At 39.5% G+C, this 16,419-nt stretch overlaps 1 protein-coding gene across 1 annotated transcript in view; it reads right to left on the bottom strand.

The window, feature by feature from the left end:
• abcc5 (ATP-binding cassette, sub-family C (CFTR/MRP), member 5) overlaps positions 1–16,419 on the bottom strand; it is a 38,002-nt gene that overhangs the window by 14,127 nt on the left and 7,456 nt on the right. The window contains exons 3-8 of the mRNA XM_057347404.1: positions 9,552–9,700; positions 5,039–5,194; positions 4,193–4,337; positions 1,372–1,605; positions 972–1,145; positions 742–889 (exon numbers count right to left, since the gene is read on the bottom strand). Coding sequence (XP_057203387.1) covers positions 742–889; positions 972–1,145; positions 1,372–1,605; positions 4,193–4,337; positions 5,039–5,194; positions 9,552–9,700 — 1,006 coding nt within the window. The remainder of the gene's footprint in view (positions 1–741; positions 890–971; positions 1,146–1,371; positions 1,606–4,192; positions 4,338–5,038; positions 5,195–9,551; positions 9,701–16,419) is intronic.

Below are 16,419 nucleotides of genomic sequence, written 5' to 3'. Positions count from 1 at the left end.
CAAGTTTATTTTTCTTTCAGACATTTTTTCCAGTTTTAGGCGTAAAGGTAATTTGGTTACTTTTCTTATAAAAACAAGACTTAATATCCTAGGTCATTTTGCTTGTCAAGTAAATGCATCGTGGTTTAAGAACTAAGAAACACAAGACAAAATACTAAGAAATGATTTCATGCGATAAACATGCGAAAGCTGTAGAATGTAATGTTGTGTTATTGTTTTTTAATTGCTCATGGTTCAATACAAGACAAGGATCAATTAACAACATGAGACACAACTAAAAGGGTGAACAGAAAAACAATAACTAAAGTAAATAAATATTTTTAAAATAAATAACTAAAATAACACATCAAACAAGAGTAAACACTAATAAATATTTCAACAAAGAGGTACATGAGACCTTGTATTTTGTTTTTTAAATAAACCATTTCAAAAACGGACATAAAAATAGATTACATTAGGGCAGTGGTTCTCAACAGGGGGAGGGCCAAGGGGGGCTCAAGATGACTAATATTTTAAAATGAGACGAAATGAGCATTAAAAAACCTAAAAACCAAGATATTTCTTATTATTTGGCCATTTTTGTAATGAATAAATGTATTTCCAGGTGAGGTCAAGCTCTAATATAACTTTGTCAGTGAGAGAGGGCCTTTGAGTACTGTTAAATAGAAAAAAGGTTGAGACCCCTGCATTAGAGCTTACATTTTTTTCCATTAGCTTATATAAAATCCACTAAGAACTTACGTCGTACTGCTTGCGAGAAGGCCTTAACCCAAGCATACATCTTAATAAACTTGATGTAGTTCAAAATCTCATTCATCTTTTGAACCCGCTGGTCGGTCACAGCCACTCCCTTCCTCCTGAAGTACGCCGTCAGTCTGGAGCTGAACATCTGCCGCCACATTAACAACAGTTAATAGAGATTTCCACAAGCGAATCAAAACTAACCGTAGCACTTGAAACAGAAAACTCACCATGGTGGGATAGAAGAGGATGAACACAGCCGAGCCCAAGAGAGAAGTCGGCCCCAACACGTATAAGTTATATCCCATTCCCAGCACAGCCACCAGGGGGCCACCGGCCAGCAGACTACCCACAGAGGCAGCCTCAAACATGCGCTGCCCGTCGCTCGAACACATATTGATCAGCTAAAGAGAGCCGAGAGGACAACATGAACAAATCCTTCTGCATACACAAGTGTGAAATATACATATACTACCATAATCAGGTCCAATATGCGGACATCACCTTCTTTAGATATTTTCCTTCACTCTTCCATCTCTTCACCACTCAATACTCTGCTCCTAACTGTCCTACATTACAGTTAACGTGAACACAGTTTGGGTAAGCCCCGCCCACCCCTCAACCTCGTACCTCTCCCATGCTCTTGTCCCGCAGGCTGCGCAGACGCAGTATCTTGTGGAAGGCCATGGTGAGGATGGCTCCGCGCATGCGCGTGCCGGTGCGGTAGTTGAGCGCCCAGGTGAGGGCGAGGGACCAGGAGCGAATCAGCTCGGTGGTCAAGAGGCCCAGAACCAGCAGCAGGCCGTAGGGCAGGTTGGGTTCGCTCATCTGAGTATACTCCAGTAACCGCTTCACCACAAAAGCCTGGGGAGAGGGAGGACGAGCAAGGGGGCAACAGGACACAGCAGACGTGACTGAGGATACACACATATCGGCGCACCAGCACCATCACGGCAATACATCAACAATTTAAGAGCTACTGTGACCTTCCTGACATTATTACATCCTTCATCAGATTCTATGTGTCGTAATTTCTAGTCATTGGACACAGTGAGCGAGCGGCAACGTCTACTGAATGTCAGCCTGTGTTCTAATAGCTTTACCTTAAGCGGCCCTTTTCTCTAGCCTTTGGAAAAGAACAAGAGAGACATCAAACAGTTCGGATCGGTCTGGGACATATGAGACATTTTACGTTTGCTAGCAGTGTGAATCATAATGCCCCTTGGTCGGGGATTCAAAGACATTTTACCTACAGTCACACCAGGTTGGGGTACAGCATGGAGACGTACTTTTGTTTTAACACCTGAAAATTAATATCAATTAAATCAATCATTAGTAGCAGAGTGTGCTGAAGCAAAAAAAAAAAACAAGACACATTATAAGAAACTCATACAAGCAGGTAAACACACACTCGCACACAGTCGCACCCACACGCACACCGTTCTCATGCACATACGCAGTCAAGGATATGCACACATAAACTGGCAACACGGGAAACCCCATGTGGTTGAACACAGCTACTATTTTTATTAAAGACACCTTGAAACGTTCACCTCGAAAAAAACATTCAGCAATTATAAAATACACAAAACAAGCAAGACAAAACATGAATCAGGCGAGTCAATATTCGTGAGCATGAAAAACAAAAAGCACATCGTTTCATGGGAAAATAAATCACATCTTGTTCTTTTTCAGAGTCCGTGTGTCAGTTGTCGGCACTTAAAAGCTGTCCCGTTTACATTTAATTGAGGTTACTGGGGCAGCGGCGTACATGTTACCAGACTCATTTATGCAACATTGCATTAGGCGCGCTACGTTGCCCGAATAGGTGTCCATGAAATGGGTCAAAAATCCAACACCACACTGAGAGCAAGAATCGTGGGTCTGAAAATTGCGCTTTCAGTCCAAAATACAAAGCCCCAAAAACCCCACAAGTCCGTTTTTCCTTTGAGCACAGGAGCTGGTTTGGAACCGGAAGGATATCTGCAGTAGTCTGATCGATTGTCCATTGGCACAACATGTTGCCCGCATTCATCGCCATACATACATTGACAAAATGGGCGGTTTGACAATCCTTTACCAACCAATAACCCGACCCTTGAGACATTTTCGTATCATTTCAGAACACATAGCAAGACTACAGAGATCAAATTAGAGAGGGAAAACAGAAAGAAAGAGAGAGAGGGAGAGATAAAGAGAGGGGCAGCAAACAGCATACACTCTTGATCCAGCCCTGCATAAGAAACATGCCTTACCTCCCGGGATTCCTCAGCGGCTCTGCCTGCCATTTGCTCTCCCCGCGGGTTAAACGGACACCCTGTGGATTCTAAAGAATAGCCTCTGTCACATGTCACACACATGGGGACCCAGCGACCTCTGACCCTCAACACCCCCGCCCGCCTTACCGAAAAACCCCTGACCTCAGTCATCAGAGCAAGGACAGGTATCTCTTCAAGGAGACGTTCTACAGGGAATCGCTACATACAGAAGAAGTCAGCTCACAGTGTTTTGATAAGCCCGATTTTCTCCAAAGGTTGAAGGAGACAGAGCCTTGCTGTGTTGCCCATGGTGGGACAGTGACAGAAGCTCTCCTTGAAGAAAATGTTAGCCTATCCTCCTGATCTACCATGACATCCCTCTAAACCCCTAAATCTAGGTTGTACCCAAAATCGTAAGACAAGATTCCAGATTTCTAGAGAACTGTGGGGAAATAGTATAGTCTATACTTTTGAATTCAATCTCGATTCACAACATTTATCACCTGGTACCTAGAAGGCAACAGAAAAACAGAAACTGCACAGTCATGGTGCACCAGTTTTTCCCTTAAATGTTTTTTTTGGTTTTGCGTCAGAGGTCCTGGAAAACGATGACTAAGATTCTTAAAATTACAGAGCATTTAAGATCAATAAAATTTGGACTGAACTGAAAGACTTCTGATAAAAAAGTCTGACCAGTAACATCAAACCATAACATTTTTAGTTTATTAGACATTTATGGCGCAAAGTTCTCCCTATTTTATGGACAGCATGTTTAACTATTTGGCACAAAGCATGTTGTAATACTCATTTGGCATTGGCAATGGTTATAATTAAGGCACTTTATAAATAGCAATAAGAGTTATATGAATTGATGGTTTTAGGAGCCCCATTTGAACAACACAGAGATTAAGTACACAGTATCAATGTTTAACACCTTTTAGAGCCCGTCTGAACACTCACCTGAGGGGCTGAGATTTGATAGTTGGGCCTATGAAGCTAATAATACACAGACAGACAGAGATATATATATATAGAGAGAGAGAGAGAGAGAGAGAGAGAGAGAGAGAGAGAGAGAGAGAGAGAGAGAGAGGAGAGAGAGAGAGAGAGAGAGAGAGAGAGAGAGAGAGAGAGAGAGAGAGAGAAGAAAAGACGAGTGTTGAATGGCGGGACAGAGCTGAGATGGTGTTACTTACTGGTCCACTGAAGCCTGCGAGTTGAGTGACCATAAGGCAGAGGATGGACAGCAGCAGACGTGTGCGGCAGAAGAGCCACACCACATGATGAAGAGACGCCCCGTCTCCTCGTGACCGGACTTCTTCATCCCAAAGTCCCACCAGCCTGAGCACACAATGATTTATGAACATCTCCAATGCGATTAATTGTTCATTTTGTTGTTATTGCTTACAGTGCTTCAAACTTTAAAATATATAAAATATAGTTTCATAGCAGATATTCTTTATTTTGTCATCTCCAAATACAAAATAATTACACTTGTTTAAAATACACATTTGTGACCCTGGACAACAAAACCAGTCTTATGGGTCAATTTTTCGAAATTGAGATTTTTACATAATCTGAAAGCTGAATAAATAAACGTTCTATAGATATATGAGATGTTAGAATAGGACAATATCTGGCTGAGATACAACCGTTTAAATCTCAGGAATCTGAGAGCGCAAAAAAATCTAAATACTGAGAAAATTGCCTTTGAAGTTGTTAATCAGGGGCACTGTGACAGACCATCCACTCACAAAAATAAAGTTTTTATATATTTAAGGTTGGAAATTTACAAAATATCTTCATGGAACATGATCTCTACTTAATATCCTAATGATTTTTGGCATAAAAGAAAAATCGATCATTTTGACCCACACAATGTATTTTTGTCTTTTACTAAAAATGTTCCCGTGCTACTTAAGACTGGTTTTGTGATCCAGGGTCACATTTATTTGATTATTTATGAAATATTTAAAGATTAAACAATTGCAACAAGCCTATATTTACCAATTCAAGTTTAATGTCAATGTATGGGTACTGACCGGCGACGATTGGTCTCACAGCTCTCAAACTGCGACACGGGCCATACATCTTCCAAAAACAGCTGACCCTTCTTATGGGCGAGCACAGCCAGTGAGGTCAACCAATTAAATGTCATAAAAGAGAATAGGCCAGCGTTGTCCACTGGATGCTGATGCCTGTGATGACAGTGTGAAAACAAGACAAAGAGACACAAGAGATTATTAAATGCAACTATCATTTGGGCTTTATTCTATTAGGGCCACTCTGAGAAAATGCTAAGTTTATTACTGGCCCTCACTTTTGTTTAACCCTTACATTTTCTACTTTAAATACAATAGTCTGCTCTTTTTAACATCCTTTTTGGAGAAGTAACATCATTGTTTTTGGGGTTTATTTTAAAGTGATTTTCGGAATATAAATACAAAGTAGAAAAATGATTTATTCTTAAAGATCAGGTAACACACGCAGTTTCTGCCAATCTCATATTAATCTTGAGTACCTATACATAGGGATGGGTATCGTTAAGATTTTATCGATATCAATACCGATATCGATACTGCTTATCGATACCGGTACTTATCAATACTGTTATCGATTAGGGGTGTAACGATACACTACTTTGCCGATTCAATACTATCCCGATACTTGTGTGCCGATTCAATATATATTGCGATTATTGAGTATTGCGATTATATAACTATTGCGAGTCGATATTACAATTTATTGTGATTTTTGTTTGCTTATTAAAGACTAGGAAAATACTTGATCATACCATTGAAGAGACTGTATATCCGGGCTATTCAATTGGTGGGCCGAACCCAGCCCTCCATGTAATTTGTTCCGGCCTTCAAGTAGCATAGTGTGAAAAAGAATCTGTAGAATAAATTTAGTTCAGTCGGGAACGGACCCTACAATACTGAAGTGACGCGCGCCTGTTCCATTCAGCACGAGCTGCAGCAACACCAAGCAGGAGTCACGTGACGTTAGGCGAGTAGCGCGACTCGCAAGCCGTCTGTCCTGTGAGACGCGGTGAACAGGACGATGACGGATGATAACTTTTATTAGTTTCATTTCTGACATTTTGCCAGCACGAATAGGACCACCATTTTAAAAGTACAGAGGCAAGGGCGGAGAACAGCGCGTCGGAGAATAGCGCCTGTGTAGGTTAATGTTGTTTCACTCACTGAAGTTTCCTTTTTTGTTATGCAGTTTCAAAATACAACACATGAACATGTTTGAATGTAGAAAAGCCTGCTTGAGCATCTTACAATGCACCGATGTTGTTGTTGTCCAGTTTAACATACAACATCAGCATGTTTAAATGTAGGAAAAAACTTTTTGTGTCTTATGGGGCAAAAATGTAAAAATACAACATACACGGCCCTAAGATTGAATCACGGATTTCAGGCATTAAACAGATTTTGCTGTATAACGCGAAATGGCACAGAATCTTTCAAATGTATTAGATTCTATTATTTTTATTTTCCCCTGTATGGTTCAACGTACTGTATCTACTGCAGGCTTTTAATATAGTTTATAAGTGAATACTGTAGTATACTGAAGTAGTTTTTTCATGTGGGCAAATATATTACTATTGTATAGTGAAGGACGGAAAATGCAGAAAAATTAAAACAGAAAAAACGGAATTTGGGAAAAAATCAAACGGATTTCTTCTTATTGTTGTGTCATCCCTCATATTGCAAGCCATATCTCTCCGGCCCCTCATTTGGGATGCTTTTCATGAACTGGCCCTCATGACAAACTAATTGAATAGCCCTGCTGTATATTATGAGTCATATTAACAAAAACAATGCATCACATCTTTCTGAACTTTTATTTCAGGAGCATACACATACACAGTGTATATTTTAGAGTACCTTGAACCATGAAACTCAGTGTATGGCAGAGTTTGCATACCGATTTAGTCATGTCTAGCGCTGCTTTTCCCGGTAAAGTGTAAAATCCAAAGTGTTTCCACACTTGGGATTTGAAACGTGAAGGTGCCGAAATAATTTCCGAGTTTTGATCCGTTGGCAATCAGCGCCGTGCATAATGTAAACATCATGAACTTATAGTGAATCAATAGTTATGCAGGGATAATGTATTGCGATGATGTATTGTGTGCTCGTGATTTAGTTCCTCCCCCGCACACCCCCAGGCAGGAGGTTGTATTTTTCCGGAAATAATCAATGTGGTAAAAAATTATGATAATTACAGATTTGCAGACACAAATGGCTTACATAAAAATGTCAAATTCACCAATTTAGTACACAATCTCTTTGTTATTTGTTGAATCTTTAGCATTTTAAAGGGGCAGTTTAACCAAAAATAAAATTTCTGTCATCATTTATTCGTCTGTTCATGATGTTCAAAACCTGTATATGCCTCTTTCTTCTGTGGAACACAAGAGAAGATATTTTGAGAAATGTCTCGGGGGTTACGTAGCAATACAATGGAAGTCAATGGAGGCCAATGTTGTTTGGAAACATTCTTAAAACTATCTTCTTTTGTGTTCTGTAGAAGAAAGAAAGTCATACAGGTTTACATGAGAGTGAGTGACTTTTCATTTTTGTGTAAACTATTCCTTTAAGCAAATTATTATGTTGACCGTCTGCTTAAAGGGATAGTTCACCCAAAAATGAAAATTCTGTCATCATTTATTCACCCTCAGGTTGTTCCGATGAACACAGAATGATATTTGGAAGAATGTTAGCAATTTTCAGTTCTGGGACATCATCCACGACCATAGTAGGAATAAAAAGATTGTATTTTTTTGTTCTGTTCAACACAAAATGAGATGATATGAAGAATTTAGGAAAACAAACAGTTCTGGGGCACCTTTGACTACCGTTGAGTCAATGATGTCCCCGAACTGAAAATGACTAACATTCTTCCAAATATCTTTCTCTGTGTTCATCAGAACAAAGTCATTTATACAGGTATGAAATTAAATGAGGGTGAGTAAATGATGACAGAATTTTCATTTTTGGGTGAACTGTCCCTTTAATGCAACCTTGTCTAATGGATCGTCCCCTATATATGAGGGGCCGTGTAGGCCTTATTTATTGAAATGACTCTTACAAACACTAGTGAAATAAAACCATCGATCGAACTTAGTGAAATTCATTCATACGTATTACTGAAATGACTCTTACAAACACTAGTGAAATAAAACCATCGATCGAACTTAGTGAAATTCATTCATACGTATTATTGAAACGACTCTTACAAACACTAGTGAAATAAAACCATCGATCGAACTTAGTGAAATTCATTCATACGTATTCATTCACTAGTGTTTGTAAGAGTCGTTTCAGTAATACGTATGAATGAATTTCACTAAGTTCGATCGATGGTTTTATTTCACTAGTGTTTGTAAGAGTCGTTTCAGTAATACGTATGAATGAATTTACTAAGTCAATCGATGGTTTTATTTCACTAGTGTTTGTAAGAGTCGTTTCAGTAATACTTATGAATGAATTTCACTAAGTTTATCGATGGTTTTTATCACTAGTGTTGTAAGAGTCTTTCAGTAATACGTATGAATGATTTCACTAAGTTCGATCGATGGTTTTATTTCACTAGTGTTGTAAGAGTCTTTTCATAATACGTATGAATGAATTTCACTAAGTTGGATCGATGGTTTTATTTCACTAGTGTTGTAAGAGTCTTTCAGTAATACGTATGAATGAATTTCACTAGTTCGATCGATGGTTTTATTTCCCTAGTGTTTGTAAGAGTCGTTTCAGTAATACGTATGAATGAATTTCACTAAGTTCGATCGATGGTTTTATTTCACTAGTGTTTGTAAGAGTCTTTCAGTAATACGTATGAATGAATTTCACTAAGTTCGATCGATGGTTTTATTTCACTAGTGTTTGTAAGAGTCGTTTCAGTAATACGTATGAATGAATTTCACTAAGTTCGATCGATGGTTTTATTTCACTAGTGTTTGTAAGAGTCGTTTCAGTAATACGTATGAATGAATTTCACTAAGTTCGATCGATGGTTTTATTTCACTAGTGTTTGTAAGAGTCGTTTCAGTAATATGTATGAATGAATTTCACTAAGTTCGATCGATGGTTTTATTTCACTAGTGTTTGTAAGAGTCGTTTCAATAATATGTATGAATGAATTTCACTAAGTTCAATCGATGGTTTTATTTCACTAGTGTTTGTAAGAGTCGTTTCAATAATTAAGGCCTACACGGCCCCTCATACCTATAGTCTAAATATTTTGAATACCCGCCCAGATGTTTTACCACTGCACCACACCCTATAACAGGAAACAGGCCTTGGTTTGTTTCAGAATATGCTTGAGAAGAACAGGGAGTACATAAAAGCTATTATTTATGCAGTGTGTTTACATAACTGGAACTTCTATTGGCACGACTTCTCAAGGTTTACTGGGCCTTGGACATTTGAGAGTTTGCTTCAATCGCATCTGGAAATGGCCACGGCGTTGCCAGGGCGATTTCTTACAGCTCTGCTCGCTGATATGAAGGCCAAGTCGATCATTGACTATAATACGTACTTGCTTGTGGAGCGGATAGGCTTGAGTACGCAGACGCTGTGGTGGTATTTACTTCTCCCGACCTCGTCCTCCAACTCTTTGGGGTGAGTGGCACCACCTCCATCCAACGAGAGGCCGCCCTCAGCTCTCGCTGCCGTTTCGAAAGCATCCTGTAAGAGATTGGGAGGTTAGAGCTTGGCACTGCGCAAACGTTATGCCTTTCAGCACTTTTCAATGGAAAAACGTGACATTGCAAAAGATGTTGACAGGAAATGAAAGAAGACATGTTTGTCAGCAGATATTTGGCAAGGGCAAATATAATCAGCGAAAATAACAGAGGAAGGAAACCAGACACACTTTTGAGACGACCCATAATGAATGCTTACAGGGAAACTCATACAAGGGGAAGAAATCGACCATGTGCTGCACACGGGCTTAAACGCACAAAGCCGTAATTCTGTGTGTCTATAATGTCTGACTTAACAAATCACAAGTAAATACGTTACGAGATTGATGCCTTAAACCGCAGTCAAATGTTCTCAAGTTCACGTGCAGAAACACGCTTCTGCATGTGCCAACAACTGCTCTGCTAGTCTGGCGAACTAAATTTTTATAACAGGCCAGACAACATTAAAGTTTTTGTTGCCCGCAGACAGCCGTTGCTCCTGGCGATGAGTGCCATGGAGTATTCTGCTGATAACAAGTGCACCGAGCTGTTAATGTGTGTGTGTGTGTGTGTGTGTGCGTGTGTGTGTGCGTGTGTGTGCATGCAAGTAAAGAGAGAAGGATGCACAGACTCATGTTTTAAAACCCATGAAGACAGAAAAAGACAGCAGGATTAGCCCAGTAAAAAGAACAGCATGTGCTTAAACGCCTTATGAAGACAGATTAAAACCAGGGTGGGCCTCTTCAAACACCACTAGCAATGTAAGCAGTACTGATATACTGATACACCGCCGTGGTCAATATGTGGAATTTTAAATTAAAGATCAATCTTTACGATCTGCCGATAAATCTTTAGAGGTTTCCATATAGACGGTTTCAGCAGCAACAACTGTTATGTGGACCAAACTTAACTTCTGGTAGACCTCCTCAAAGAATCAATAACTGTTAATTCAATATAATTAATATTCAATAAAATATTAATGGAAAATAATATGAACATAAATTAAATATAAAACAAATTGTTAAATTATTACCCACTAGCCTGACCGATAAGCAAACACACACCTGAAGTTAACTTCGAGCCATGCGTGCATCTGATGAAACTGTATATAACGCATTAGCGTCCTTGTTCTTAGATACACAGTCAAAATAAGATACAAATAAGACACAAAATAAGATACAGACGCAAAAATTGTATTGTAAATAATAATAATATGTCTGTATTCCTATATACTTTTCTTCAGAAATGCATACAGTCCATGAATAATGTATGATGTGTTCTTTTCATGAGTTTGTTTAGATGCTAAGCTACATGCCTCTAGCTAAGCATGTAATGCACAATACTGTCAAGGAATACTTCGTCCCAAAATTAAATTCTGTCATCATTTGCTCGCACTTAGGTAGTTCCAATCCTGTATAAATCTATTTGTTCTGCTAAACACAAAAGGAAGATATTTGGAAGAATGTTAGTAACCAAACAGATCCCTTCCCCCATTGACTCTCATAGTGTTTATTTTCCCTACTATGGCAGTAAATGGGGGATGAGATCTGTTTGGTTACTGACATTCTTGCAAATATCTTACTTTGTGATCAGCAAAGTATTTTTTACAGGTTTGGAACAACCTGAGGGTGAGTAAATGATGACGAAATGATGACATTTTTGGGTGAACTGTCCCTTTAACAGTTATTTATTTATTAGTATTAAAGCTACAGTTTGTAAAAACTGCCGCTAGAGGGCGTACGATCAAAACAACAACAATGTCGTAGCTTGATGACGCTGTGAAGGAGCGTGGAATGATGGGATCTGTTGTTTTCAACTCCACCGCTGATGGCCATCAATCAGACGGGAACGAGAAAACATGTTAGAGGATGAGGTAAAGTTTTATAAATGTTGCGTATAATTGTGGTCCATAAATAAGTGACTGCTCGAAACAAGCTAGTGGCTTGCTAGACGCTAGACACTACCACATTTGTCCACGACACTGTTGTTATGCTGTTTCTACGTCAGTAAAGGCGGTAACAAAGGGGAACACGGATATGACGCCATTGACAGGCGACTGCACAGCCCTGTGTCACTGTTTAGAATGCCGATTTTCTCACGATTTACAAGTAGTTGGAAACATTTGAGATATTGTAAGTACTCGGCTGAACAAAATATATAACACTGGCCTGGTGGTTTTTGGATATTTTACTGCAAAATTGTTACAAACTGCACCTTATTACCCATTGCAATTGAGCCCATTTATAACATTATCAACTCGTCAATTAATCTAGGCCATGTCCCAGCACCCTTTAAGCTGGCCGTCATTAAGCCTCTTATCAAGAAACCAAATTTAGACCCCAATGAACTAGGAAACTATAGACCGATTTCAAATCTCCCTTACCTGTCTAAAATACTAGAAAAAGTAGTGTCCACTCAGTTGTGCTCTTTCTTACAAAATAATGACATACACGAAAAATTCCAGTCAGGCTTTAGACCGCATCATAGTACTGAAACTGCGCTCGTTAAAATAACAAACGACCTGCTTATAGCATCAGATAAAGGTAACATCTCACTCCTAGTCCTGCTTAACCTTAGTGCTGCGTTCGATTCTGTAGACCATAAAATACTTCTAGATCGCTTACACAATTATACCGGTATTCAGGGACAGGCACTACAACGGTTCAGATCTTACTTATCAGACAGACGTCAATTTGTCCATTTAAATGGGGAATCATCAAATCTAATGCAAGTAAATTATGGATTGCCTCAGGGATCGGTTTTAGGACCCTTGCTATTCTCCATATACATGCTGCCCCTTGGAAACATTATTAGAAAACATGGAATTAGCTTCCACTGTTATGCAGATGATACTCAGCTATATATCTCATCTAGACCAGATGATTCCTTCCAACTATCCAAATTGGCAGAGTGCATCGACGATATAAAACATTGGATGACTTGTAATTTCCTTCTATTAAATTCTAATAAAACAGAAACATTACTTATCAGACCAAAGACACGTGAGCAGAATATTTCGAATTATAACCTGCAAATTGAAGGCTGCACTGTTATTCCAACAAATACAGTTAAAGACCTAGGCGTTATATTAGACAGCAACCTGTCATTTAAAAATCACATCTCAAATGTCACAAAAACAGCCTTCTTCCACCTTAGAAATGTTGCCAAATTACAAAATATTTTATGTGTGGCTGATGCAGAAAAGTGTCACGGTTAGGTGGAGACAGAACCCAAGTGCAGGCAGTGAAAGGGTTAAACAAAGATTTATTGTAAATAAAAAGGGAAACAAAAACCCACGATGGGAAAACACGATATAAATCAAAACAAGAGAACAAACCAAATAATAAGTCCACAATGACAGGGCACGGGAAACAGGAACAGGGTAATCCAAAACACCAGGGAGGGTAACGCAGGGCGAGACTAGATACAACAATGAACCGACAAGGACTGGGAATAAAGACAGGACTTATAAAGGGGAAAACTAACGAAGGATAATAGGACAGGGATGGTGAAGGACAGGTGACAAGACTTAACATAATGGGAACTGGCGGGAAGATGATTGGGACAGGTGAGGGAGATCAAACACTGATGGGAGACTAACGGAGAAACAAGGGGGCGGAGCTAAACGAAAGAAAGGAGGACACGCGGCGAAATGTTAAAACAAACCGCCACGTGTCTCCACACAAGACGAAACACACACACAAGACATGGTACTGTCACGACCCTGTCCACAAGACACGAAAACTCCGAATAGGAAGGACAGGACCCTGACAGAAAAGCTTATTCATGCATTTGTGACCTCAAGACTTGACTAATGTAATGCACTACTTAGTGGTTGTCCTGCAGCATCAATAAACAAACTACAGTTAGTTCAGAATGCAGCTGCCAGAGTTCTAACCAGGTCCAGAAAATACGATCACATAACCCCAATGTTATCAACCCTTCACTGGTTACCCATTAATTATCGTATTGACTTTAAAGTTCTTTAAATTACTTATAAAGCCCTAAACAGTTTAGCCCCTACCTACATAACAGAGCTACTGCCACACTACAACCCATCACGCTCTCTAAGATCTCAAAACTCCAGACTTTTGATAACACCTAGAATAACTAAATCCACCAAAGGGGGTAGAGCTTTCTCATACGTAGCACCTAAACTCTGGAATAGCCTTCCCGATACTATTCGAGGGTCAGACACACTCTCCAAATTTAAATCTAGATTAAAGACACATCTTTTCAGCCAAGCATTCACTTAATGCATAATATGCTAAATAAACCACCGGGAGACTGCATTTATTAGATCTTATTTACTAGAATAATCTTGATTGTTTTATAAACACCATGCACTGTGCTGTGTTTGACCTTTTTTGTGTTTTTCAGTTTTTCTTATTTTCTCCTGTAAAGCTGCTTTGGAACAATGCACATTGTGAAAAGCACTATATAAATACAATTGAATTGAATTGAAAAACCGTTAACATTTAGTTTAATCAGTTTTCTGTTTCTGTATCAGCCACATTGCTTTCTCAATTTCTGTATCAGCATTTATTGGTATTGGCTATGGAAAAAACAACATCTGTCAAGCACTAAACTGAGGCCAGCTTTAACCAACAGGAAGTTCCACTCATGTGTGTAAAAAAGGAACATCAAAATGTGTAATATATCATATTTTTATTAGTAGTGGGACTTGATTAAAAAAATTAATCTAATTAATTAGAGGCTTTGTAATTAATTCATCTCAATTAATCGCATATCAATATTTGACACGAGAAGCAACATTTTCAATTTAAATGGATTTTGGTATATGACTGAATCAATGAATAGACACATAAATGAGCTTAAACAACAAAATCGTGTTTATTTTCATCACTGAGTGTTAACATTAAAGTGTTCGAGTGTGGATTGGCGACACTGCCTGCTCGAACTAGGAGCGTTGTTTGTGCTAGCTGCAACATGTTTGGCATTGAGGTGGTAGCGGAGGCTGGAAGTGCTCCGGTGATAGGCAAATTCTTTCTTCTACAATTTGCACACAACTGTGCTTTTATCCAGGTTTCCACCCGGTAGTTTTTTAAAACTAAAATTTCCACCCACTGAACCCAGCAACGACTTCTCATCGGTTTCCATTTCTCATAGGGATGCACCTAATGTTCGGCCACCGAAAATGTTCAGCCGAATATAGCAAAAAATGCAAGTTCGGTGTTCGGCCGAATGTGTGAAATGGCCGAATAAATTTTACCGAACATGACTCGTGATACGATCAAGCAGCAACTAGCGCAGAGAGAGAGAGAGAGAGAGAGAGAGAGAGAGAGAGAGAGAGAGAGAGAGAGAGAGAGAGAGAGAGAGAGAGAGAGAGAGACAGAGAGTCAAATGTGTATTAGAAATGAACGGGGCATTAGGATGCTTTGTAGGCTACATATAAACGTCAGTTTAACTACCATGTTATTCAGACAAAACAGGCCAACACCCTCAAGTTCTGTGGTCCTCATGCATGTCCTACACTAAACATAATATTGTCAAAATAGTACTAAATTGATTACCGAACAATTTAGATTGGTGTCTTAAGTTAGCTTTATTCTAAAATAATATTTACTACAAGTAACGGTACATATCAAAACAATAATAGCACTGGAGCATTTGGAAATATCATATAATATTCTAACCTATTTGGTTATGCATTTAATGCGTTTGCAGACAGACACTTAGTGTGCACAGTGTTCCAGAAGTTCAAGGCACTAAACTGAACTTCTATGCAATATACCAAACGCTCCCTTACCGTTCATTTCTAATATACATTTGATTAATAATGTTGCATCAAATATATTAAAATTGTTACCTGAGAACGTGGTGGATCCAGAGGCGTATTAAGACCTCATGGTGCCCCCCATCCACCCACCTACCCACACGCAAGAATCCACTCATTAAAAGATTTATATATTCAAAGATTTTATAAGAATGAAACTCAAGCAATTTACAAATACTATTTTACAAGAATTACACATTAACATGACACTTTTGTAGAAAAGAACACAAAAAACAACTCTTTCATCAAGCATTTTTAACAATTAGGCCTACTGTAGTTAAGAGGTCGCTTTTCATTGGCCCGCCGTGGAAGCCTATCCCTATTGGTTGACTACTTTTGACAGCCTATAATGCCTGGAACACACAGGAGGACCTTCGAGAGCAAGAGTACCAAAGGATTCGTGGACGCACGGCACGCATTTTGAGTGCGCACACGCTCACTGAGCGAGAGGAGAGAAATTTCGTGAGTGGGGGGGCTTGTTGGTTGTGGTTCGGGGCGTTTCATTTGTTGGGACTGTGTGGTCTGGTCTGGTTGGTCTTGTTTTGTGGTCGATGTCGGACAACAGAGGAATAAAGTTAATTATGCCATTACTACTTTTCCCTGGTTGTTCCTCTGTTGTCTGTTGTTGATCGCGGAATGAGACCGGGTTGGACCTGCACGGTTTCGGCGGGTGGGGCTTCCTGGGTCGCGGCTCGTGGGCTCTCCCTGTTCTTCGTGGACGTTGCTCGGTGGCTTTGGTCGGGGTCACTGAGTGCAGCCATGACACGTCAGAGGAGATCTGGCCCTCCCGGCTGAGCCTGGTTTCTCCCGAGGTTTTTTTTTCTCCATTATTCAGCATTGGAGTTTGGGTTCCTCGCCACAGCAGAGCAGTGCAGTGTTGGCTTGCTCACCGGGAGACTGCATTTATTTATTTATTTATTCATTTA

The sequence above is a fragment of the Triplophysa rosa genome, linkage group LG12, assembly GCF_024868665.1.
Source record: "Triplophysa rosa linkage group LG12, Trosa_1v2, whole genome shotgun sequence".
Taxonomy (NCBI): Eukaryota; Metazoa; Chordata; class Actinopteri; order Cypriniformes; family Nemacheilidae; genus Triplophysa; species Triplophysa rosa.
Note: the sequence above shows the minus strand (reverse complement) of the source record. Positions and strands in the feature narration are given on the sequence as shown.